The following is a 27,088-nucleotide window of genomic DNA, read 5'->3' as shown; positions in this document are numbered from 1 at the left end:
GGAGTCATGACGTTCAGAAAGCTAGTGGGCCGGGGCTAGCAGATGGGTCTTCGGCGACATCGCAACAGAAAGGCCTGTTGAAACCGCATTGGACAATTACATCTGCAGACCAGTCATGATGGATCGGCGGGGCTCCGTGCCAACAATAAAAGGTGGCAAAAGAGGTATTGTAGCCCAAGAATTTGCTGGTATACTCCGTCGGCCGGCTTGGGAGAGCTGAAGGCTAACTGGTGCTTGCTTCGGGACCGAGGCGTTAGCCAACAGTAGCCACTCGGTTGCAGCTAGCTAGCTGCAATGATCCGGTGTAATGGTCCAGAGCTTGCGGCAGGAATCCGGTGATGTGGTGGAGAAAAGCAGTCTGATATGCTCTGAGTAGATATCATGCTGTGCAGACTGGCAGGTAATTGTCCGAGCTAAAGCTGGCTAGTGTCCAAGCTAAAGGTGAAGACCACTAGTAGTAGCAAACAATGACTAGTAGCTAGTTTGCTGGCTAGCTTCTGATGGAGTTTCCAGTTAAGGTATATTAAAAAAGCACATCCGTATCACATTGGTTGAGGCGGGTTGCAGGAAGTAATATTTAGTTCATAGATGGAAAGTGAGATTAAAATATATACAAAAAAAACTAAAAGACTATTTACAGACTAATTAACACAGGACAAGACAAACACACGTCCGACTGCTACGCCATCTTGGACACCATTGATCATCCTTGAGATGTTTCTACAACTTGGGAGTCCCCCTGTGGTAAATTCGATTGAATTGAACATGATTTGGAAAGGCACACACCTGTCTATATAATGTCCCACAGTTGACAGTGCATGTCAGAACAAAAACCAAGCCCTGAGGTCAAAGGAATTATCAATAAAGCACAGAGAGAGGATTGTGTAAAAGCACAGATCTGGGGCAGGGTACCAAAAACTTCCTGCAGCATTGAATGTCTCCAAGAACACAGAGGCCCCTATCATTCTTAAATGGAAGACGTTTGGAACCAAGACTCTTCCTGGAGCTGGCCACCCAGTTAAACTGAGCAATCGGGAGAGAAGGGAGGGAGGTGACCAAGAACCCGATGGTGACTGTCAGAGCTCCTCTGTGGAGATGGGAAAACCTTCCAGAAGGACAACCATCTCTGCAGCACTCCACCAATCAGCTGCAGAGCGCTCAGGACCTCAGACTGGGGCAACGGTTCACCTTCCAACAGGACAACCCTAAGCACAAGACAACGCATGCGTGGCTTCGGGACAAGTCTCTGAATGTCCTTGAGAGGCCCAGCCTAGAACATCTCTGGAGAGACCCGAAAATAACTGTGCAGTGATGCTCTACATCCAACCTGACAGAGCTTGAGAGGATCTGCAAAGAATGGGAGAAACTCCCAAAATACAGGTGTGCTAAGATTGTAGCGTCATCCCCAAGAAGAATCAAGGCTGAAATCACTGCCAAAGGTGAATCAACAAAGTACTGAGTAAAGGGTCTGAATACTTATGTAAATGCGATCGTTTTTTATATTTAATACATTTGCAAAAATGTGTAAACCTCTTTTTGCTTTGCCATTATAGGGTATTGTGTGTAGATTGAGGGGAACATGTTTTATCCATTTTAGAAGAAGGCTGTAATGTAACAATGTGGGAAAAAGTGAAGGGGTCTGAATACTTCCCGAAAGCACTGTACTTTAATCTGTGGCCAAGGCCTCTGACTATTATAGGCAGACAGACACCCATTTTTTGTCTTATTCAAAAGTTTTAAAACATAAACATGTATCCACTTACGTGACACTTCCTATAAGGAGCATATGCCATTGAAGAATGTTCTCAATCGGTTCAGGGGATGTTTTTCAAGTTGAGGCAGCTCTGTCATTTCTGCCTGGACATCTCTCCAAGTGTTCTTGGGTTGGCCTCAGAAAATGTGTGCATCTAATTGTAAATCATATTACCATGACATATGATATAAACCGCTATGTTTTGACACGATTCATCTTATCATGAAAAGCTCTTTCAACCAAAACGGTCATTGTTTAGTGGCTACACATTTACAGTAAGGATCGGTTATGTATAACAATGAAGACAAGAAACCAAAGATAGAAGGCTCTTTTTTCATAAACTATTTATTAATCTTTACAGTCGAAAAGTTAAATATAAAATTGCCTCTTGCAACAAACATTCAACAGGAGTGACTTAAACATGGGAGTTATAATATTAGTTCAGTACGTGAGGTGACCAGTAAGGCTGCCAGACTGGAGGTTGTTCATTTCAGACATATTATCGAGAGTGATAAGGCATAGTCTAAAACATGACAAGTACATCCAAAAGTGTTTTAACAGCTCAGTTCAGGCAGTTTATATGCTTGTCTGTTAATAACCTTTAAGGGGAAGAGAAAAGATTCCTATAACTTCTGGATGATGATAGAGGAGGCTCCACCACCACCATTGCAGATCCCAGCCAGGCCATACTGGCCAGACTTCAGAGCATGTACCATGTGTCCCACGATTCTCGCCCCCGACATCCTGAGAGGTTGACAGAATGACAGAAAGTAAGCATCACAAAGATTTGGCTTTTCCCTCCCTTACTATCAGGCTTTTATTTGTTCATCATCAGGATTTTTTTGGCATAGCACTCTCTGGCAATGCTGCTTACCCAATAGGGTGTCCCAGGGAGACAGCTCCTCCATTGACATTGACTTTGCTGGGGTCGATGTCCAACATCTTCACGTTGGCCAGAACCACAACACTGAAGGCTTCGTTGATCTCCCACATGGCAATGTCCTCCTTCTTTAGCCCTGCAGCTGCCAGGACCTGAGGACCATAAAAATGTACATTTATTTATTTAAATTTCACACTTATTTTACAGAGGTTGACTGAGAATACGTGATCATTTACAGCAAATATGTGCTGTCATTCAATTAAATTTAACAAAGACAGATGCTTTTTTCACCGTGAGAAGCTATATTCATGAGTCATGTTACTGTCCCGATCTCTGATAACCCATATTATCTAAAAAGGTACAGTGATGAGACCCACAAGACACTTGAAACAACCACTACAGCAGTCATTTTGTTAAAGGGACATAAAAAATAAAATACAAATTTAATTTATATAGTTCTCCAGCACTACCCCCAACATTAACATACTGTATGAGAAAACGGCATGTTTCTATGTTTTGTAGTCAAAAAGATAAAGGAAGATACAATTTTCCAATGGCATCATCAGGTATGCATCATGTGACTTCAACCAATGATGAGTAGGCATTGCCTACGACTGGGTAAAAATGTATTTGTACTACAAAACATAAAAATGCTGTATTTTCACATATGTTGATATTGGGGGTAGTGCTGGAGATGAATAGGGAGTTTAAACATTTAGAGATTTCCCATTAACACTCAGACTCACCTTTGGTACAGCAAAGGCAGGAGCGATGGGGAAATCAATGGGAGCGGTAGCTGCATCTGCAAAAGCTGGAAAATGAAGACATTTTATTTAAATGAGCAACATGTAATATTTAAGCCATAACTTTGCAACTTGATCATAATCCAAAAAACACACGTTTCAGATACGTGAAGAAGTTTTATTTTACTAATGTTTTTGCTATTGTGGTCAACATCGCTAATGAGACTCAATCGTAATACAGGACGTTGTAGAGACAACAGCTGGACCAGCTAGCTGCGGTAACAACTGATTAGCAGCATCACGCGGCATTCTAAAAATTACTGGTATGTGATTGACATTTGGGGGGGGGCATGGTAGTGGGTATGGCCAATGGCACGGTTTTAGAGGCCCTCTTGGCAGGAAAGAAAACATTTAGTTGTTTGCAAATTTCCTGGAATTATACACATTTTGCCATGGCATGCCTTGTTCTTAGACTACCGGAGTGACTCAAAACATAAAATAAAAATTGGGAGGCCCCATGCCATGCCATTTTTTGAATTTTACATTCTCCTTTACTGGCTAGTTTTTAATTTGATGTTTATAAGAACTTCCCCCCCAAAAAATATATATTGCTATTATCTTTCCTACATAATTTATATCTGGTTTTAATTGTGCAAGTTTACACTGAAAACGTTTTAACCATCCCACAGTGGCGGCCACGATTTAGCAGCGGCAGTGCGCAGTGGCTAAATGCATAAAGGGGAAATACTGCTCTTTATAAAACGTATCACTTTAACCTGAATTGTAAAATGAATAGCAGATTTTTAATGTGTTATTAAAAGCTGCAATATGTAACTTTTTGGGCGACCGGACCAAATTCACATAGAAATGTGATCTGCCACTCATTGAAAGCAAGTCTAAGAAGCGGTAGATCTGTTCTATGTGCGCCATTTCTATGCTTTAATTTATTGATTTAAAAATAAATAAATAAACAGTGCAGTGAAGTCACTCAACATTTACATTACAGTCGGTCATCTAGCATACACTCCCATCCAGAACGACCCACAGGCGCAACCAGGGTCAAGCACCCCGCCCAAGAGCACAGCAAATCGGGGACCCTGTCAGGATTCACCTAGCGGTCATGATTTGGGGCTGTACAAATGTTTGATGTATTAGAATAATTGATTATGCTTATGTTATATTAATAGAAGGGGAGGTGTTATCAGACCCCTCCCTCCTTACATTTATAGGGTCCTAGACTACAGAGAGAGAGATATATATATATATATATTTATTGTGGAAAGTCTGAGTAGTCTCTTATCTTCCACACTCCCCTGCAGAGTTGTCTCAGTCACACATTTCTAAGATGGGTCTTCTTTATGAGAGAAAGAAAGAGCAAACAACTGTGGACCAAGTTGTTTGCTCTTTCTTTCTCTCTTTTATAAAGAAAACCCATCTTAGAAATGTGTGACTGAGACAGAACTCTGCAGGGGAGTGTGGGCGATAAGAGACTACTCAGACGTTCCACAATAAATCAAACTTTGGGGAGGGGACAATTATTGCCTAGCTTTTAGATAAACACTGAAACTCTATGTTTGTACAGCTGTGGATGCAGGGTTTTGGTCTCAGGAGTAAAAATGTAATGACGTAGTCAGTGACAACACTAAGGCGGGACTTCGGTTTTATAAAACAACTTGAGACCTTTTGTTTGATGCAGAAATTACTCAGAAACATGCATGCGTGTTCCTGTTTGTCAACTTCTGTCTGCAATTGCATTAATAAAGGTTTTGGAATTATTTAATTAAAGATAATAATAATAATAATGCTAATTTCACCAATGATTGACAAAGAAGGACGTAAGGAACGAACCCTAACAACCCGAACCAGCAACCTCTCAGCCACCGGCCTAAGCTCCCAACCCCCAGGCCAGCAACCATCAAAGCTCCCCTGAGAGCTGCCCCTCAACCATCCAAGACCCCTCCACAGTCCTCCCCGAAACAGAGTGTATACGCGTGTAGAGGCACTTACGTGGCATCAGTCTCAGGCAAAGAGGCATTGGATGTAACAATGTTCCCTTTTAGTGTCATTTAAAAAGAAAAAAAATAAGTTTACTTTCATCTTTGACCTTTTGCATTCGGAAAGTATTCAGACCCCTTCACTTTATCCACATTGTTACTTTACATCCTTAATCTAAAATGGATGAAATTGATGTTTCCCCTCAATTTACACACAATACCCCATAATGACAAAGCAAAAACAGGTTTTTAGAATTTTTAAAATATCACATTTACATAAGTATTCAGACCCTTTACTCAGTACTTTGCTGAAGCACGTTTGGCAGCAATTACAGCCTCAATTTTTCTTGGGTATGACGCTACAAGCTTGACACACCCTGGTATTTGGGGAGTTTCTCTCATTCTTATCTGCAGATCCTCTCATGCTCTGTCAAGCTCTGTCAGGTTGGATGGGGAGCATCGCTGCACAGCCATTTTCAGGTCTCTCCAGAGATGATAGTCCAGGCTCTGGCTCTGGCTGGGCCACTCAAGGACATTCAGTGACTTGTCCCGAAGTCACTCCTGCGTTGTCTTGGCTGGGTGCTTAAGGTCGTTGTCCTTTTGGAAGGTGAACCTTCACCCCCGTCTGAGATCCTGAGCAGGTTGTCATCAAGGATCTCTGTACTTTGCTCCATTCAGCTTTCCCTCAATCCTGACTAGTCTCCCAGTCCCTGCCACTGAAAAACATCACCACAGCATGACGCTGCCACCACCATGCTTCACCGTAGGGATGGTGCCAGGTTTCCTCCGAACGTTACACTTGGCATTCAGGCCAAAGAGATCAATCTTAGTTTCATCAGACCAAAGAATCTTGTTTCTCATGGTCTGAGTCCTTTAGGAGTCTTTTGGCAAAACGCAAGCAGGCTGTCATGTGCCTTTTACTGAGAGTTGCTTCCGTGTGGCCACTACCATAAAGGCCTGATTTGTGGAGCGCTGCAGAGATGGTTATCCTTCTGGAAGGTTCTTCCATCTCCACAGAGGAACTCTGGAGCTGTGTCAAGAGTGACCATCGGGTTCTTGGTCACCTCCCTGACCAAGGCCCTTCTCCCTCTATTGCGCAGTTTGGCTGGGGGCCAGCTCTAGGAAGAGTCTTGGTTGTTTAAAGTTCTTCCATTTAAGAATGATGAGGCCACTGTGTTCTTGGGGACCTTCAATGATGCTGAAATGTTTTGGTAGCCTTTCACAGATCTGTGCCTCGACACAATCCTGTCTCGGAGCTCTACAGACAATTCCTTCCCTAATGGCTAGGTGTCTGCTCTGACATGCAATGTCAAATGTGGGACCTTATAAAGACAGGTGTGTGCCTTTCCAAATCATGTCCAATCAATTGAATTTACCACAGGTGGACTCCAATCAAGTTGTTGAAATCTCAAGGATGATCAATTTAAACAGCATGCACCTAAGCTCAACGTCCAGTGTCATAGAAAAGGGTCTGAATAATTTTGTAAATAAGGTACATGTTTTTTTTATTTTTAATACATTTGCAAACATTTCTAAAAACCTGTTTTTGCTTTGTCATTATGGGTTATTGTGTGTAGAAATGTGGAGAAAGTCAATGGGTCTGAATACTTGCCGAATGCATTGTACAACATTTTTGGTTAATGAAAATATATTTCACAGCGGTTTTGATGGCACAATGATTCTCTACACTAAACTTGTTTGTTTTATCACAAAATGAAATCAGGTGAACTATTAGAATTTTATCAACCAGAGCGATTTCTGCATATTGCACCGTTAACCTCTCTCGCTACATAAATAGTCATATTAAACATTCATGAAAATACAAGTGTCTCACATGTTTCGAAAGCCTACAATCTTGCTAATCCAACTGCGTTGTCAGATTTAAAAAAGGATTTACTGCGAAAGAATATGATGCGATTATCTGAGGATAGAGCCCCATAAAAAACAACTATTTCAACCAGCACAGGCGTAACAAAATCACAAACTGCAATAAAATAAATTGTTTACCTTTGACAATCTTCCTCTGTTTGCAATCCTAATGCTCATTGTTACACAATGAATGCCCGCACAATGAATTGCCCGCTGTTTCGTTGATTGACTGTATTTTAACCCAATGACCACTGATCGTCTTGAAATCTAGCTGGGTAGATAGCCAATGAGCTGAGGTAAATGGCAATATGTAATGTTTATGTGTTGGAAGACCAACCCATGTAGTAAACTCCGGTGTAAAGAAGTTCATTCGCCATTAAAGATTCATACCGGAAGGAGCCACGCATGTTACGCACAGAATTGTTTTGGTAAAGCGCATCTCCAACTGTTTATATATCAATCAGTATGGCGACTAAGTCAGGGAAAGCTACATCTTAGATATACAGATGTACACACAATTTTAGAAGAAATTGATCGAGAAAGTTAGACAGATTGTTGGAGGACGATTCATTTAGCGATTCCCAAATGGAGGAATATTTTTTGAACAGAGAGGACATCGTTTTGGACTGGTAAGTTCTCCTCATGCTAATGCCGTTGTTTGAAATTAATAATATAAAATATTATTTGTGAAATTAAATAGCCTATTTGAGGCTGTTGAGGGGAGGGCAGGCCCACAACAATGGCCAAAGTGAAATGGAGACAGTATATACAGCTGGTCTGTTGTAATATAATAAAGACAGATCTAGCTGGTCTGTCTATTATATTATGAGACAGTAGATCTAGGTGAAATGTCATAATATGAGACTGTAGATCTAGCAGGTCTATAATAATATATTCAACCTTATGTTCCCTGTACTCCATACATATCTGTTTATTATACCTGTTCATACAGGGCTCATATGTGAAACTATTCTAACTGAACATTTTCTTTCACAGTGACACTGAATTCCGAATGGGAGCCCCCAGTGCCAATGTGTTCATCCCCCACTCAAGCTGGTTCATCCAGCTCCTGCCACAAGTGGTGTTCATCTGCCCAAATTTATTTCTGCAGGCATGGATGTGCTATGGCACCTGGCATCAGCAGCACAATATTGTAGAGGACTGAGGGTCTTCCAAATATTGAAAGTGTTATTTTGTAAATGTTTTTTGTTTTCTTCTCTTTTGGGGGGGGGGGGGGGGGGGGGGGGGTATATGGTTATTCAATTCAAAATGTATAAATTCACCAATTTGGCCACATTTGGACTACTTGTGTGGGACACCTGGGTGACTTCATGATAAATGTCATGTAGCACACTCATTTTGGAAGTTATCATTCTGAAACTTTGCACAAGTACTGTTGCCCTCTTATGTTTTTCACTGAAATTGTCCCCATCATCCTATCTGAATGTTTGTTTTATCTTGTTCATTTTAAAGATGATGATACAACAATAAAAATCTTATGTTTTTTTTTCATTGTATTATCTAAACCAGATATATTGTGTTATATTCTCCTACATTCAATTCACATTTACACAAACTTCAGTGTTTTCTTTCAAATGGTACCAAGAATATGCATATCCTTGGTTCTGTGCCTGAGCTACAGGCAGTTAGATTTGGGTATGTCTTCGGGCGGAAATTGAAAAAAGTAGGGGGTAGCTCTAAGAGGTTTAAGGTGAAAGTTCATGATGTTCCTGGGAATCCCCCTAGATTGTCATCTCTACAAAGACACTATGTGCCATAGCATCATGTAACTACAGTCTGGTACTGGGCTACGTGGGGGGGTGGTGTCTTACAGACGATCCTGGCCAATGGGGTGACGCCGAGTCTCTTTGCTGCGTCGACCGTCATGAGAACCAGAGCGGCGGCCCCGTCGTTCAGCGTGCTGGCATTGGCTGCAGTAACCGTGCCTGGAATCCAAATCACCAATCAGAATCAACTTAATCTGCACACAGAGGTTTTCTCAAGCACATCAGTGAATGTTTGAGTCTGTCTCGGTCCTTATGCAAACACCGTTCACAGTAGTTTTACTTCTGAAGACGTTTTCTTTATGCCCATTATCATGGATTACCTTGGGCTACCATGAAAAAAGGATATCGAACCAAGAGTTGAAAAAACAGACATCTATTTTTGGCTTCTGTAAGCTCAGATGCCCTCCTACTCAGTAATATATAAGCAAACATGCAGCAGACACCAGTTCAGAGGCCTATCAACTTGGACTACGGTGCTTACCATTCTCCTTCTGGAACACCGCTCTTAGTTTGGGGACTTTGCTGAAGTCCACACGCCTCCACTCCTCATCCTCTGACACTACCACATCAGGCTTGCCTGCAGAGGAACAACATTGTGTCAGCTACATGCATCTGACCACTGATAATACACCTATGGATAAACATGGTAACATGGTTTAGTTTATTTAGTTACACATTAGGTAACATGGTTTGGTTTAGTTTATTTAGTTACACATTAGTTATTGAGGTTATATGTTATAGGATACCATCCTTTACCTCTCTGGGGGATGCTAACGGGGACAATCTCTTTCGCAAGCACTCCTGATTCATATGCTGCTTTGCTGCGGCTGTATGAGCTGATGGCGTAGGCATCCTGCTCCTCCCTGCTGATCTGGCTGTTCTTGGCTGTGTTTTCTGCACAGTTTCCCTACACATTAAATTCCATTAAAACACATTATATCCTCTTCAAAAGTCAAGAACTCAACTACTAACCATTGCTTACTCTGTCTCCAAATTAATGGAAATAATAATGTCCGGACAGCGGCCAGCAACACCACCAACACATACACTCCTATAGAGAACATTTGCTCTATTTAAATATTTAATACAGTGATAAAATACCATGTGGAATTTGTTGTAGACGTCAGTGAGGCCGTCCTTTACGATGAGGTCCTCCATCCTCACGCCTCCGTAGGATGGAGTGTCCCTAGTCATCACATAGGGGACATTGGACATACTCTCCATACCGCCTGCCACCATCACATCCTGACACAGTCAGAGTTAGTGGGAGAAACAAAAATGAAAGCAACCAGATTTGTTTCTCAGCAAAAACCTGAACACTTTTTAGGAGATTATTCCTATGTTACATGATGCAACCCTTTCCATCAAAAAATAATGGGCTTATTAGATAAAGATTAACGACATGGTTATATTTAGGTCACAATGACCTTCACCGCACATCTGTATTCTGTGAGTGCAATGCCACTAGGGTTTTATTCTTCTCTATGTAGTAAAATCCAGTGTTCTTCCATGACCTCATATGGGCATACCTACCATAATGTTTTGGCAAACTGAGTAACACAGTGATATTGCAGATGATCAGAGCAGGGGTAATAGCAGCTAAGTCTGGTGTCAAGTCATGTTATGGTAACACAGTGAGCTGTTATGTTACTGTACCTGGTGTCCACACATCAGACTCTGGGCAGCCAGCATGATAGACTTCATTCCAGAGGCACAGACTTTGTTGATTGTTGTTGCTGGAGTGGAGAGGGACAGCCCTGGGGGGGTAAGTAGCAGTCGATTAGCACACCTGATAATGTGGTGTGTGTGTGTGTGTGTGTATATATATGTGTGTGTTTCTAAACATACCTGCACCAAGCAGGGCCTGTCTTGTAGGGGCCTGTCCTTCCCCAGCCTGCAGTACATTTCCCATGTAGACCTCCTTCACCTCCTCAACTGGAATACCTGGCCACCATCACACAATATACATACCCTTACAGATAAAACAAATTGACTGTGCAGTTGACACCTCCTTTCAGATGAAATGTACAATATTTTACTAGCCTAACTGTGCTGTATACTGCCTAGCGATTAAGTCAGTTCAATTATTTGAATTCCATGTTTGTTCGTTTTTTTGTGAGCTCAATGCGCACATTGAGAAGTTTCTCTAGAGATAAATCATGTGAGTGTGTGTTTGTCATATATACTACCATTCAAAAGTTTGGGTGTCACGTAGACATGTCCTTGTTTTTTAAAGAAAATTTTTAAAAAATTGTCAATTAAAATAACATAAAATTGATCAGAAATACAGTGTAGACATTCTCAATGTTGTAAATGACTATTGTAGCTGGAAACAGCTGATTTTTAATAGAATATCCACATAGGCGTACAGAAGCCCATTATCAGCAACCATCACTCCTGTGTTCCAATGGTACGTTGTGTTAGCTAATCTAAGTTTAGCATTTTTAAAAGGACGATTGATCATTAGAAAACCCTTTTGCAATTATGTTAGCACAGCTGAAAACTGTTGTTCTGATTGAAGAAGCACTAAAACTGGCCTTCTTTAGGCAAGTTGAGTATCTGAAGCGTCAGCATTTTTGGGTTCGATTACAGGATCAAAATGGACAGAAAAAAAATATATATATATTCTGAAACTTGTCAGTATATTCTTGTTCTGAGAAATGAAGGCTATTCCAAGCGAGAAATTGCCAGGAAACTGAAGATCTCATACAACTCTGTGTACTACTCCCTTCACAGAACAGCGCAAACTGGCCCTAACCAGAATAGAAAGAGTGGGAGGCCCCGGTGCAACAATTGAGCAAGAAGACAAGTACATTAGTGTGTCTAGTTTGAGAAACAGACGCCTCCCAAGTCCTCAACTGGCAGTTTCATTAAATAGTACACGCAAAACACCAATCTCAACGTCAACAATGAAGAGGGGACTCAGGGATGCTGGCCTTATAGGCAGAGATCCTCTGTCCAGTGTGTGTTCTTTTGCTTTTTTTTTTGCTTCTTTTGCTCTTTCTTTTCTTTTTATTGGCCAGTCTGAGATATGGCTTTTTCTTTGCAACTCTGCCTGGAAGGCCAGCATCCCGGATTCGCCTCTTCACTGTTGATGTTCAGACTGGTGTTTTGCAGGTACTATTTAATGAAGCTGCCAGTTGAGGACTTGGGAGGCGTCTGTTTCTCAAACTAGACACTAATGTACTTGTCCTCTTGCTCAGTTGTGCACCGGGGCCTCCCACTACTCTTTCTATTCTGGTTAGAGCCGGTTTGCGCTGTGAAGGGAGTAGTACACTGCGTTGCACAAGATCTTCAGGTTCTTGGCAATTTCTCGCATGGAATAGCCTTAATCTCTCAGAACGAGAACAGACTGACGAGTTTCAGAAGAAAGGTATTTGATTCTGGCCATTTTGAGCCTGTAATCGAACCCACTAATGCTGATTTGAAGGCGATCCAATAAACCCCCACTTCCTTCCATTCTGCTAGCAAAAGGGCAATCTTTGGAGAATAAAATAGATTACCTACACGCAAGATTAAACTACCAACGGGACATTCAAAACTGTAATATCTTATCCTTCATGGAGTCGTGGTTGAAAGAGGACACTATCAACACACAGCTGGCTGGTTATACGCTGTACCGGCAGGATAGAACAGCGGCGTCTGGTAAGACAAGGGGCGGCGGGCTATGTACTTTTGTAAACAGCTGGTGCACGATATCTAAGGAAGTCTTGCGCTATTGCTCGCCTGAGGTAGGGTATCTCATGATAAGCTGTAAACCACACTACCTACAGAGAGAGTTTATCTGTATTTTTCATAGCAGTTTACATACCACCACAGTCAGAGGCTGGCACAAAGACAGCATTGAATAAGCTGTATTCCGCCATAAGCAAACAAGAAAACCTCTACCCTGAGGCGGCACTCCTAGTAGCCGGGGACTTAACGCAGGGAAACTTAAATCTGTTTTACCAAATTTCTTTGGTAAAGCATGTTAAAATGTGCCACCAGAGGATTTTTTTTTTTTTACTCTGGACCACCTTCACTCCACTTGGCAAATTGTTAATGGGATATGTTTTAATAAATGATTAGAATATTACACTCGGAAACCATAACTCTGAAACCATATGATTGTATGAAATTGATTAGAATCATTGGATTATTTTAATGCTGTGTGTGGGTTTAGTCAGTAGAATTATATATCCGGGAGTGTAGTTTTTGGTCAGAATTAATGTTTTGGAGACAATATGCCTAGTATCGTGATAACAGACTGTCTGAGCAAGATTCGGGGTCGACCTTGACTGGGGCACTGAGAACTTCCCAGGGTCTCCCTATCTTGGGGGAGGGCGGAAAGAAGTTATTCTCCCTGACTCCCCTAATCTCTGTTGGCTGGGTAGCAGGACAGTGTGGGCGTCGGATACCTAATGTTTTGTGTGGAAGTATGTGTGTCACTATAAAATTAACGTCTTTGTACTGTGTACGCCAGAACGTTCCGTTAATAAACGTTTGACTATAGTAGGCTGGGCCTCTGTCTGCTTTCATTTCTATCAGTATCCTACAAATACTGATAGAGCAGACTGAGTAGTTTAATTTAATTGGTTAATGAACATGAGAACATAATTCTCCTAACACAAATCTGACCATAATTCAATCCTACTGATTCCTGCTTACAAGCAAAAACAAAAGCAGGAAGCACCACTGACTAGATCAATAAAAAGTGGACAAATAAAGAAGATGCTAAACTACAGGACTATTTTGCTAGCACAGACTGGAATATGTTCCGGGATTCCTCCGATGGCATTGAGGAGGACACCACATCAGGTCATGGACTTCATCAATAAGTGCATCGATGACGTCGTCCCCAGTGAGCGTACGTTCATACCCCAACCAGAAGCTATGGATTACAGGGAGCATCCACACTGAGCTAAAGGCTAGAGCTGCCGCTTTCAAGGAGCGGGACTCTAACCCGGAACCTTATAAGAAATCCCTCTATGCCCGCCGACAAACCATCAAACAAGCAAAGCGTCAATACAGGACTAAGATTGAATCGTACTACACCGGCTCTGACGCTCGTTGGATGTGGCAGGGCTTGCAAAGCCCTACAGACTACAAAGGGAAACACTGCCGAGAGCTCCCCAGTGACACAAGCCTACCAGACGAGCAAAACTACTTCTATGCTCGCGTCGAGGTATAATGCACTGGAACATGCATGAGAGCACCAGCAGTTCCGGAAGACTGTGTCGATGTGAGTAAGACCTTTGAACAGGTAAACATTCACAAAGCTGCAGGGCCAGACGGATTACCAGGATGTGTACTGCGAGCATACCCTGCCCAACTGGCAAGTGTCTTCACTGACATTTTCAACCTTTCCCTGTCTGAGTCTGTGACACCAACATGTTTTAAGCAGACCACCACAGTGCCTGTGTCAAAGAACACTCAGGTAACCTGCCTAAATGTCTACCAACCCGTAGCACTCACGCCTGTAGCCATGAAGTGCTTTGAAAGGATGGTCATGGCTCACATCAACACCATTATCCCAGAAACCCTAGACCCACTCCAATTTGCATACTGCCCCAACAGATCCACAGATGATGCAATCTCTATTGCACTCCACACTGCCCTTTCCCACCTGGACAAAAGGAACACCTAAGTGAGAATGCTATTCATTGACTACAGCTCAGCGTTCAACACCATAGTGCCCTCAAAGCTCATCAATAAGCTAAGGACCCTGGGACTAAACACCTCCCTCTGCAACTGGATCCTGGACTTCCTGACAGGCCGCCCCCAGGTGGTAAGGGTAGGTAACAGCACAGCCGCCACGCTGATCCTTAAAACTGGGGCCCCTCAGGGGTGCGTGCTTAGTCCCCTCCTGTACTCCCTGTTCACTCATGACTGCACGGCCAGGCACGACTCCAACACTATCATTACATTTGCAGATGACAACAGTGGTTGGCCTGATCACCGACAAGACAGGCTATAGGGAGGTCAGAGACCTGGCCGTGTGGTGCCAGGACAACAACCTCTCCCTCAACGTGATCAAGACAAAGGAGATGATTGTGGACTACAGGAAAAAGAGGACCGAGCACGCCCACATTATCGTCGACGGGGCTGCAGTGGAGCAGGTTGAGAGCTTTAAGTTCCTTAATGTCCACATCACCAACAAACTAAACATGGTCCAACCACACCAAGACAGTCGTGAAGAGGAGACGACAAAACCTATTCCCCCTCAGGAGACTGAAAAGATTTGGCATGGGTCCTCAGATCCGCAAAAGGTTCTACAGCTGAACCTGGTATGGCAACTGCTCTGCCTCAGTACATCACTGGGGCCAAGCTCCCTGCCATCCAGGACCTCTATACCAGGCGGTGTCAGAGGAAGGCCCTAAAAATTGTCAAAGACTCCAGCCACCCTAGTCATAGACTGTTTTCTCTGCTATCGCACGGCAAGCAGAACCGGAGCACCAAATCTGTGTCCAAGAGGCTTCTAAACAGCTTCTACCCACAAGCCATAAGACTGCTGAACACCTAATCAAATGGCTACCCAGACTATTTGCATTGCCCCACTCTAACACCACTGCTACTCTGCTGTTATCAGCATAGTCACTTTAAAAAATAAAATAAAAATATTATTTAACCTTTATTTAACCAGGTAAGCTAGTTGAGAACAAGTTATCATTTACAACTGCGACCTGGCCAAGATAAAGCTTTAATAACTCTACCCACATGTACATATAATGACAACTAATCAGTGCACCCGCACATTGACCCGGTACCACCCGTATAGTCTCGCTATTGTTATTTACCTGCTGCTCTTTAATTACTTGTTACTTTTATTTCTTATTCGTATTTATTTTTTATACTGCATTGTTGGTTAGGGGCTCGTAAGCATTTCACATGACTAATAAAATGTGATGCTACAGATACTCAACTAGTCTAAAGGTTAGTGTTATTGGTTCTTTAATCAGAACAACAGTGTTCAGCTGTGCTAACATAATTGCAAAAGGGTTTTCTAATGATCAGTTAGCCTTTTAAAATTATAAACTTGGATTAGCTAACACAACGTGCCATTGGAACACAGGAGTGATGGTTGCTGATAAGACTACGTAGATATTCCATGAATTTTTTTTTTTATTAACAATGTCTACACAGTATTTTTGATCAATTTTATGTTATTTTAATGGACAAAAAGAAGTGATTTTCTTTCAAAAGCAAGGACATTTCTAAGTGACCCCAAACTTTTGAACAGTAGTGTATATACACACACATCAGACTCTGTGCAGCCAGCATGATAGACTTTATCCCAGAGGCACACACACACTATACAGTTCATTTGGGAAGTACTCAGACCCCTTGACCAATCAGGCTTTTATGGTAGAGTGGCCAGACAGAAGCAATCCTCAGTAAAAGGCACATGACATCCCGCTTGGAGTTTGCCAAAAGGCACCTAAAGGACTCTCAGACCATGAGAAACAAGATTCTCTATCTGATGAAACCAAGATTTAACTCTATTGCCTGAATGCCAAGCGTCACGTCTGGAGGAAACCTGGCACCATCCCTCCAATGAAGCACGGTGGTGGCAGCATCAGGCTGTGGGGATGTTGTTCAGCGGCAGGAACTGGGAAACTAGTCAGGAACGAGGGAAAGATGAACGGCGCAAAGGTTTCTAAACATTTTTTTTTTGCTTTGTCATTATGGGGTATTGTGTGTAGATTGAGTGAAAAACTATTGAATCCATTTTAGAATAAGGCTGTAAAGTAACAAAATAAGGAAAAAGTCAAGGGGTCTGACTACTCTCCGAATGCACTGTAGATAGGATAGATACATTTAAAATATATAATTTTCCACCAACCCTACCGCCCCTCCCCTATTTGGAGTAAACAGACAACACTTAGGCTTCTACCTCCAGCTTATACATACTATATACATTTTATGGACACAATGTATTTTACAATAGTAAGAGAAATAAATCAGATCAAGCCCGAAATATGCGATGTAGTAGGGAGTTGTAGTTTCCAACAGGCTAATATTGTGTCTCCTGACCCCTCCTGTCTCAGCCTCCAGTATTTATGCTGCAGTAGTTTATGTGTCGGGGGGCTAGGGTCAGTTTGTTATATCTGGAGTACTTCTCCTGTCTTATCCGGTGTCCTGTGTGAATTTAAGTATGCTCTCTCTAAATCTCTCTTTCTCTCTCTGAGGACCTGAGCCCTAGGACCATGCCTCGGGACTACCTGGCATGATGACTCCTTGCTGTCCCCAGTTCACCTGGCCGTGCTGCTGCTCCAGTTTCAACTGTTCTGCCTGTGATTATTATTATTTGACCATGCTGGTAATTTATGAACATTTGAACATCTTGGCCATGTTCTGTTATAATCTCCACCCGGCACAGCCAGAAGAGGACTGGCCACCCCTCATAGCCTGGTTCCTCTCTAGGTCTCTTTCTAGGTTTTGGCCTTTCTAGTGAGTTTTTCCTAGCCACCGTGCTTCTACACCTGCATTGCTTGCTGTTTGGGGTTTTAGGCTGGGTTTCTGTACAGCACTTTGAGATATCAGCTGATGTACGAAGGGCTATATAAATACATTTGATTTGATATTCTACAATACTTTAGTGCAGAAAACTTGACAATTAACGACAATGACCATAATCTATTGTACAACTACTTATCCGGTCTATGTTACTTTTACACCTGCTACGTAAAAGAGACAGAAGAATGTGCGATTAAGGGATAGAGAGCAGTTGCTTCGCAAGGTATCTCTACCAGAAAATACATGATCTAAGTGATTGATAATTGGTATTCAGCAGTGATAAAAGTATGCCTTATTTACTTTTAAGAACTAAAATTGTGATTTTGTCAGACAGCAACTCTATAGAGATGAGAAGATGACTTGGAATTAAATAATAAAGTCATCAAACAAAACAAATGTAATATACACAACCTAAATATTGTATTAAAGTAATGTGAATAAATGAGGGCTAGCAAGCAATAAGCAATAATGAGGGCTAGCAAGCAATAAGCAATAATGAGGGCTAGCAAGCAACAAGCAATAATGGGCAGTCACTACCATCAATGGACTTTTGTTAACCGTTTTAGTATGTGTCACAGCACACAACCTACATAATGCATATCTTTAAAAAAATATATCAAAACCAAAAACCATTATTATTTTTTAACAATCAAATCGACCTCAAAAAGCACTAATCGCTCAGCACTACTGCGGTGTCAAAACATGCATCTAATTGTCAATCATTTTACTGTGAATTAATGGAATTACGTAAAGTCTTCATATCACTTCCATACCTGCTTTCTCAATGGCTCCTTTGATGGCGATGGAGCCCAGTTTGGTGGCCGGTACGGCTGCCAGGCTCCCTCTGAAGGACCCCATCGGGGTGCGGACGGCACTGACGATGACCACTTCCTGAAATGACCCATCAAAGTTTGGCAAAAACCCTTGAGTAGCTTACTACATTCTCACTTTCACTCAGTCAGTTCAATGTGTCAAGTTAGCTGCAAAGATCCTGAAAAGGGTAAATTATGTTCCAAAACATTTCAGTCACTTACTCACATTTAAAGAAGGGCGAGTTGAATATGTCCTTGACAGGTACTTGTGAGCCTGCAAGGGCAGAGGAGGGATATACCTATTAGCAGCTAGGTACTGTTTTGTAACGGTCAGTGTGTGAGGGGGGACGACAACGTTATGCCACATTCACCCAGCTAGCAATCTGATTAGCTACTACTGCTATTATTGCGGTGTAGATAGAGCAATATATTTCTAGGAGTCAACTAACAATATATAGCAAGCTAACACATTACAGGGATTGCTGTGGCTAGTTAACTATATCAGATAGATAGCGAAGTTTACAAGGCAGGCCTTTTCTATCGTAACCGGCTGTCAAAACAACAATAGCTAGCATGTGCATGCGGCCGATAAAAATGAGAAGGAATGCTTCCCGTTTGAAGTGCCCACATTGATTTTGGTCACCCCCACTTACCAAACGCTTGCAAATTTGAGAACGCATGGTTAAAAGTCCACTTGATGACATAATGTTGAACTGCAACGGAGGTTTGTTCGCAAAGTTGGACCTATTTCACCTTCAGCCGACTAGTACAGCGCCAACCCAATGGACCAATCAGAACGAGAGGTGTGTTTGCAAAACGTCAGTGCGCATTGTGGTCATTGTAGTAAAAACGATTCACAACTTGTAGTTATCTAAAGGAATCTACCACAGACAAAAGGGCAAAAAAAAAATTCACCTTTATTTAACCAGGTAGGCCAGTTGAAAACAAGTTCTCATTTACAACTGCGACCTGGCCAAGATAAAGCAAAGCAGTGCGACACAAACAACAACACAGAGTTACACATGGAATAAACAAGCGTACAGTCAATAACACAATAGAAAAAAAGTATATATATATACAGTGTGTGCAAATGGCGTGAGGAGGTAAGGCAATAAATAGGCCATAGTGGCGAAGTAATTACAATTTAGCAAATTAACACTGGAGTGATAGATGTGCAGATGATGACGTGCAAGTAGAAATACTAGTGTGCTATAGAGAAAAAAAGTAAATAAAAACAATATGGGGATGAGGTAGGTAGTTGAATGGGCTATTTACAGATGGGCTGTGTACAGCTGCAGCAATCAGTTAGCTGTTCAGATAGCCGATGCTTAAAGTTAGTCAGGGAGATATGTCTCCAACTTCAGTGATTTTTGCAATTCGTTCCAGTCAATGGCAGCTGAGAACTGTACGGAAAGGCGACAAAAGGAGGTGTTGGCTAAGGGGGGTGACCAGTGAGATATAACTGCTGGAGCGCATGCTATGGGTGGGTGTTGTTATCATGACCAGTGAGCTGAGATAAGGCGGAGCTTTACCTAGCAAATACTTATAGATGACCTGGAGCCAGTGGGTCTGGCGCCGAATATGTAGCGAGGGCCAGCTGACGAGAGCATACAAGTCGCAGTGGTGGGTGGTATATGGGGCTTTGATGGCACTGTGATAGACTGCATCCAGTTTGCTGAGTAAAGTGTTGGAGGCTATTTTGTAAATAACATCGCCGAAGTCAAGGATCAGTTTTATGAGGGTATGTTTGGCGGCATGAGTGAAGAAGGCTTTGTTGCAAAATAGGAAGCTTTAATTTTGGATTGGAGATGTTTAATATGAGTCTGGAAGGAGAGTTTACAGTCTAGCCAGACACCTAGGTATTTGTAGTTGTCCACATAGTCAGAACCGTCCAGAGTAGTGATGCTAGTCGGGCGGGCGGGTGCGGGCAGCGATCAGTTGAAAAGCATGCATTTAGTTTTACTAGCGTTTAAGATCAGTTGTAGGCCACGGAAGGAGAGTTGTATGGCATTGAAGCTCGGTTGGAGGTTTGTTAACACAGTGTCCAAGGACGGGCCAGATGTATACGGAATGGTGGAACAGGGAATCATCCGCAGCAAGAGCGACATCATTGACATATACAGAGAAAAGAGTTGGCCCTAGAATTGAATTGAACCCTGTGGTACCCCCATAGAGACTGCCAGAGGTTGGGACAACAGGCTCTCCGATTTGACACACTGAACTCGATCTGAGAAGTAGTTGGTGAACCAGGCGAGGCAATAATTTGAGAAACCAAGGCTAATGAGTCTGCCGACAAGAATGTGGTGATTGACAGAGTCGAAAGCCTTGGCCAGGTCGATGAAGACGGCTGCACAGTACTGTCTTTTATCGATGGCGGTTATGATATCGTTTAATACCTTGAGCGTGGCTGAGGTGCACCCATGACCAGCTCGGAAACTGGATTGGACTGGACAGCGGAGAAGGTATGGTGGGATTCAAAATGGTCAGTGATCTGTTTACTAACTTGGCTTTCAAAGACTTTAGAAAGACAGGGCAACCCAGATAAATGGCAGAAATCCTGTCAAAATCCAATCAAAGCTTGATGATTGAGTTGGAGGCGTGCATGGACATGCAGTCATGGGTGAACAGGGAGTACAAGAGGTGGCTGAGCACACACCATTGTGGGGCCCCAGTGTTGAGGATCAGCAAAGTGGAGATGTTTCTTATCTTCACCATCTGGGGGCTTCCCATTAGGAAGTCCAGGACCCAGTTGCACAGGGCAGGGTTGAGACCCAGGACCAGGGGTTGAGGCAGTGTGCTACGGGGCGATAGTCATTTAGTTGAGTTTCCTTTGCTTTCCTGGGTACAGGCATAATGGTGGCAATCTTGAAGCATGTGGGGACAGCAGATTGGGATAGGGAGAGATTAAATATGTCCGTAAACACTCCAGCTAGCTGGTCTGCACATGCTCTGAGGACGCGGCTCGGGATGTCGTCTGGGCTGGCAGCCTTGCGAGGGTTAACACGCTTAAATGATTTACTCATGTCGGCCACAGAGAAGGAGAGCCCACAGTACTTGATAGCGGGCCGCATCGGTGGCACTGTGTTATCCTCAAGGCGGGTGAAGGTGTTTAGCTTGTCCGGAAGCAAAACATCGGTTTCCACAACGTGGACGGTTTTCTCTTTGTAGTCCATGATTGTCTGTAGACCCTGCCACTTATGTCTTGTGTCTGAGCTGTTGAATTGTGACTCCACTTTGTTTCTATACTGACGTTTTATTACCTTACGGAAGGAATAACTACACTGTTTGTATTTGGCCATATTCCCAGTCACCTTGCCATGTTAAATGCTTGGTTCGCGCTTTCAGTTTTGCGCGAATGCTGCCATCTATCCGCGGTTTCTGGTTAGAGTAGGTTTTAATAGTCACATTGGGTACGACATCCCCTATACACTTCCTGATATACTCCGTATCACCGTATCACCGTATCAGTGTATTCATCAATGTTATTCTCGGAGGCTACCCAGAACATATCCCAGTCTGTATGATCAACACAACCTTGAAGCTTGGATTCCGATTGGTCAGACCAGAATTGAATAGTCCTTAGCACGGGTACTTCCTGTTTGAGTTTCTGCCTATAGGCAGGGAAGAGCAAAATGTAGTCGTAATCATATTTGCTGAAGGGAGGCCGGGGTAAGGACTTGTAGGCATCCCGGGATTTGGAGTAGCAGTGGTCGAATGTTTCTGTGAAACAGAGTATGTTTCTGTGAAACAGAGTATGTTACCATCCCTGATATCTCTCTGGAAGAAAATCCTCGCCCTGAGCTCATCAACTTTATTATCCAGAGACTGAACATTAGCGAATAATATACTCGTAAGCAGTGGGTGGTGTGCGTGCCTCCTGAGTCGGACAAGAAGTCCCCTCCGAATACCTCTTCTCCACCGACGGTGTTTAGGATCAGCCTCTGGGATCAGTTCAATTGCCCTAGGGGAAACAAACGTAGGATCCGATTCGGGAAAGTCATATTCCTCGTCGTAATGCTGGTAATGCTGGTGAGTTAACGTCGCTCTGATATCCAAAAGTTCTTCCCGGCTGTGTGTAATAACACAAACATTTTTCTGGGCTAATAATGAAGAAATAAGAAATAACACATAAGACAACAAAAGACTGCAAAGTTGCATAGGGGCTTGAAGCACGGCTGCCCTATCTATCAGCACCATTTTTTTATGCCCCCTGTCAGTGAATGTTCCCGCCATTGCAGGCCACTGAGCTTGTGTAGGGATGTACTTTGGAGTGGACTGTGATTGAAGAAGTGCGGTGAGTTTTGTTAGTTGACGTGTTTTAATTTTGTATTTTGTATAATGATGTTTTCCCCCTTTTGGTTTTTTAGTTTCTTATTCAATAACCTGCTGGTGGCAGTATTGCACCATTAACATTGGATGCCAACCGCCGTTAAAGCCTATCGAATAAGAAGAAGAACGTTTTCTTATCACTAAATATGGTAGTGAGAGGAAGTCCAGTCACGGTTAGTGGGAGAGGATGGAACTAGGTGAAACTGGGCCAATGTTCTGCTAATTTTCTTATCGATGAAACATCTGATCTCAATACATTTTTCTCTTCCCTAAACTGGAATCTTTTATGGACACAGTGCACTAAGATTTATAGACTTGATGCTTTGCCAAATTTGTACAAAATTGTGATGTTTAGGAGGATTCCAAGGTCGAATTGAGTTTCCCTAACGGAAATATCAAATACATGCTACAACACACTAATAGGATCTCGCTAGCTCGTGCTTGCCTTTGCCTACCTCCTTGCTTGTTCTGCCCTCTATGCTTAATTTGCTGTAAACAACGCAGATGCACTACAAATACACTACATCACCAAAAGTATGTGGACACCTGCTCATCACAAATCTAATTCTAAAATCATGGGCATTATTAATATGGAGTTGGTCCCCCCTTTGCTGCTAAAACTGCCTCCAATCTTCTGGGAAGGCTTTCCACTAGATGTTGGAACATTCGCGTTCTAATTCATCTCAAAGGTGTTCTGTGGGGTTGAGGACAGTGCTCTCTGCAGGCCAGTCAACTTCTTCCACACCGATCTCGAGAAACCATTTCTGTATGGACCTCGCTTTGTGCACGGGGGCATTGTCATGCTGAAATAGGAAAGGGCCTTCCCCAAACTGTTGCCACAAAGTTGGAAGCATAGAATTGTCTACAATGACATTGTATTCCGTAGCGTTTTCCCTTCAAGGTGCCTAGCCTGAACCATGAAAACAGCCCCCAGACCATTATTCCTCATCCACTAAACTTTACAGTTGGCACTATGGATTGGGGCAGATAGCGTTTTCCTGGCATCCGCCAAGGTTTGTCCACTGTTCCAGAGTCCAATGGCAACGAGCTTTACCCCTCTCCAGCTGACGCTTGGAATTGCGCATGGTGATCTTAGACTTGTATGCAGCTGCTCGGCCATGGAAACCCATTTCATGAAGCTCAGAAAGAACAGTTATTGTGCTGACGTTGCCTCCAGAGGCAGTTTGGAACTCAGTAGTGTTGCGCTTCAGCACTCGGCGGTCCTGTTGTGCGAGCTTGTGTGGCCTTCCACTTCCCCACTCAGCCGTTGTTGCTCCTAGACATTAACAACTTCCTAGAGCTGGCTGTCTGGCCAAACTGTGCAATTGGGGGAAAATAGCCTTGGTCAGGGAGGTAACCAAGAACCCGAAGGTCACTCTGACTCTGAGCTCCAGAGTTCCTCTGTGGAGATGGGAGAACCTTCCAGAAAGACAACCATCTCTGCAGCACTCCACCAATCAGGCATTTATGGTAGAGTGGCCAGACGGAAGCCCCTCCTCAGTAAAAGGCACATGGCAGCCTGCTTGGACTTTGCCAAAATGCATCTAAAGGACTCTCAGACCATGAGAAACAAGATTCTCTGGTCTAATGAAACCAGGATTGAACTATTTTGCCTGAATACCAAGCATCACGTCTGGAGAAAACCTGCCACCATCCCTACGGTGAAGCATGGTGGTGTTAGGGACTAAGGATGCATTACCATAATTATTGCTATGTACGGACGTCCTGATGCAGAATACAGAAAGTTTGCAGACAGCTTCTAACATAAGCTACTGGATGTACACTGAAGCTGACCACTTAAAACATAGGAAAAGGATTGAGAGGAACTCTATTATTTGGACTATTATTCACTTATTATTTAAAGTGGCTGATTAATTCAATCCAAGCAAGCGTTCAGACATATACAACATTTTTATTAATCACTGTGGAATATTTTCTTACGGGAGAAACTAGTTAAACTGATGTTGACCTACTGTAACGTCCATGTATGTGTTTAATTGTAGCTCAAAGAGCAGAAACAGGGGATTAGGCAATTGTAAAAACTTAATTGGCAAGAGGGGAGGATCTTGACTCCTAGCTTGCACCTGTCACGAGAGGAGACTAGCCTCTTTGTGTATCGTTAGCATGGCTCATACTGATGTGACAACTGATTACCTGTTTTTGATGTGTCATAACATATCATTTTCTCCTGTGTCACTGGACTATACTGGGGGTTAGATCAAGCAAACCAGAATATTTGCCAAATGTGTGTCATTTTCTCATGTAGCCTGGGGACTGTCATGCTAGCTCATGGTTTCTTTCCATTGCTCAAATCAAGTCAAATGTTATTTGTCACATGTACATGTGTAGACCTTACTGTGAAATGCTTACTTACAAACCCTTAACCAACAATGCAGTTTTAAGAAAAATTGTTAAGAAAATATTTGCTAAATAAACTAAAGCAAAAAAACATTTTTTATACAACAACATAACAATAACGAGGCTATATACAGGGGGTACCGATACTGAGTATTTGTGCGGGGATACAGGTTAGTCGAGAAATGTGTACATATAGGTAGGGGTAAAGGGACTATGCATAGATAATAAACAGCGAGTAGCAGGGTGGGGGGGGGGGTCAATGTAAATAGTCCGGGTGGCCATGTGATTGGGGGTAGAAGCTGTTAAGAAGCCTTTTGGACCTAGACTTAGCTCTTCGGTACCGCTTACCATGGGGTAGCAGAGAGAACAGTCTATGGCTTGGGTGACTGGAGTCTTTGACAATTTTTTGGGCCTTTCTCTGACACCGCCTAGTATATATGTAGGTCCTGGATGGCAGGAAGCTTGGGCCCAGTGATGTACTGGGCTTTACGCACTCCCCTCTGTAGCTCCTTACGGTCAGATACCAAGCAGTTGCCATACCAGGCGGTGATGCAACCGGTCTGGATGCTCTCGATGGTACAGCTGTGGAACTTTTTGAGGATCTGGGGACCCATGCCAAATCTTTTCAGTCTCCTGAGGGGGAAAAGGCATTGTCGTGCCCTCTTCACGACTTTCTTTGTGTGTTTGGACCATAATACTCATTGGCCTTTGTATTTCATTACAAGAGGATCATTGCTTTATATGGCAGAGCGGTTCTTCGAAATGTTCTCATCTATATTTTACCGTGAAAATAACAAAATATCTAGCAGTCTAGGCAGACCAGATCTAAGTCTCACCATATGATTTCCCTAAATAATTAGTTTAGTTATACCTTGTGGTAAACTAAATCAGTGTGGCATGTAGAAGATTGAGTTCCTTCATTGTTATTCTCCATCTCTGTTATTATATCCATTCAATTTCATGTACCATTGGGGGTCCTACTAATCACTAAACAACCAGAAACGGGTACCCAAAATAACCCCGAAGTACCCCAAACAGGTACCAAAAAGAACCCAAAAGTACCCCAACCAACAAGAAGCATCAAACTGCAGATTATGTACCCTGAGGCCACCAGGTCTGCAAACCTCAAAGAGCATGCGCTTGCGTCTCAGATGATATTTTTGCGTCTGAGTTGGTATTTGTGCAGTGCTCTAATGCCCTGGACCAGAGCTATAATATGTTACTAGCTCTGGTCCAGGGCATAGCTAGTAGCTTGCTAGTACTGGTCCACACTAGCTCTGGTCTAGGGCATAGCTAGTAGCGCTGGTCCGCACTAGCTCTGGTCCAGGGCGTAGCTAGTAAATAACTAGCTCTGGTCCACATGAACTCTGGTCCACATTAACTCTAGTCTAGCTCTGGTTCGCACTAACTTGCTCTGGTCCAGTGTATAGCTAGTAGCTAGTAGCTCTGATCCACATTAACTCTGGTTTAGCTCTGGTCCACACTAGCTAGTAGCGGACCAGCACTACTAGCTATGCCCTGGACCAGAGCGAGTGGGGACCATAGCAAGCTACTAGCTATGCCTTGGACCAGAGATAGTGAACACATACCAACTGAGACGCAAAAATACGCCAGACAATGCACTTTGAGGTTTCGTTCATAACAGGTGGCCTCAGCATGCATACTCTGCAGCTGGATGCTTCTCATTATTTGGGGGCAGGGTACCTTTGGGTTCTTTTGGGTACTTGTTTGTGTTTTTTGGGGGTTCTTTTGGTTACCTGTTTTTGTGGTTAATTGTGGTACCTGTTTGTGGTTGTTTGGGTTTGGGTTGTTTGCGTTATCTGTTTGTGGTAGCTTGTGGATGTTTTGGGTTGTTTGTTGTATCTGTTTGTGGTTGTTGCGGGTTGTTTGGGACACCTGTTCTGTAGTTGTTTGCAGTTGTTTTGGGTGATTAGTAGGACCCTCTGTGGGTTGTATATTTGTTTAAGTGAATTGTTTGGTAATGTCATTTGAAGCAATGGATCAAATACGCATCTTTTCTCCAAAATGTTTCCACCATAAGTACACCATAGTAAAAGGCAAAAAAAA

At 42.9% G+C, this 27,088-nt stretch overlaps 1 protein-coding gene across 1 annotated transcript; it reads right to left on the bottom strand.

The window, feature by feature from the left end:
• Positions 1-2,144: 2,144 nt before the first annotated feature.
• Positions 2,145-19,171, bottom strand: acat1 (acetyl-CoA acetyltransferase 1). The gene is made up of 12 exons (XM_021618132.3): positions 18,988-19,171; positions 18,561-18,608; positions 18,296-18,413; positions 10,875-10,970; positions 10,683-10,783; positions 10,128-10,271; positions 9,783-9,933; positions 9,508-9,603; positions 9,072-9,185; positions 3,380-3,444; positions 2,628-2,785; positions 2,145-2,497 (listed from the first exon to the last, which is right to left on the bottom strand). The coding sequence occupies exons 1-12, from the start codon at positions 19,036-19,038 to the stop codon at positions 2,377-2,379; spliced, it is 1,263 nt and encodes a 420-aa protein (XP_021473807.3). The 5' UTR covers positions 19,039-19,171; the 3' UTR covers positions 2,145-2,376.
• Between the last annotated feature and the right edge of the window lie 7,917 nt (positions 19,172-27,088).

This window comes from Oncorhynchus mykiss, chromosome 10 (genome assembly GCF_057628025.1).
Source record: "Oncorhynchus mykiss isolate SJ-2025 chromosome 10, ASM5762802v1, whole genome shotgun sequence".
NCBI classification, from domain to species: domain Eukaryota; kingdom Metazoa; phylum Chordata; class Actinopteri; order Salmoniformes; family Salmonidae; genus Oncorhynchus; species Oncorhynchus mykiss.
Note: the sequence above shows the minus strand (reverse complement) of the source record. Positions and strands in the feature narration are given on the sequence as shown.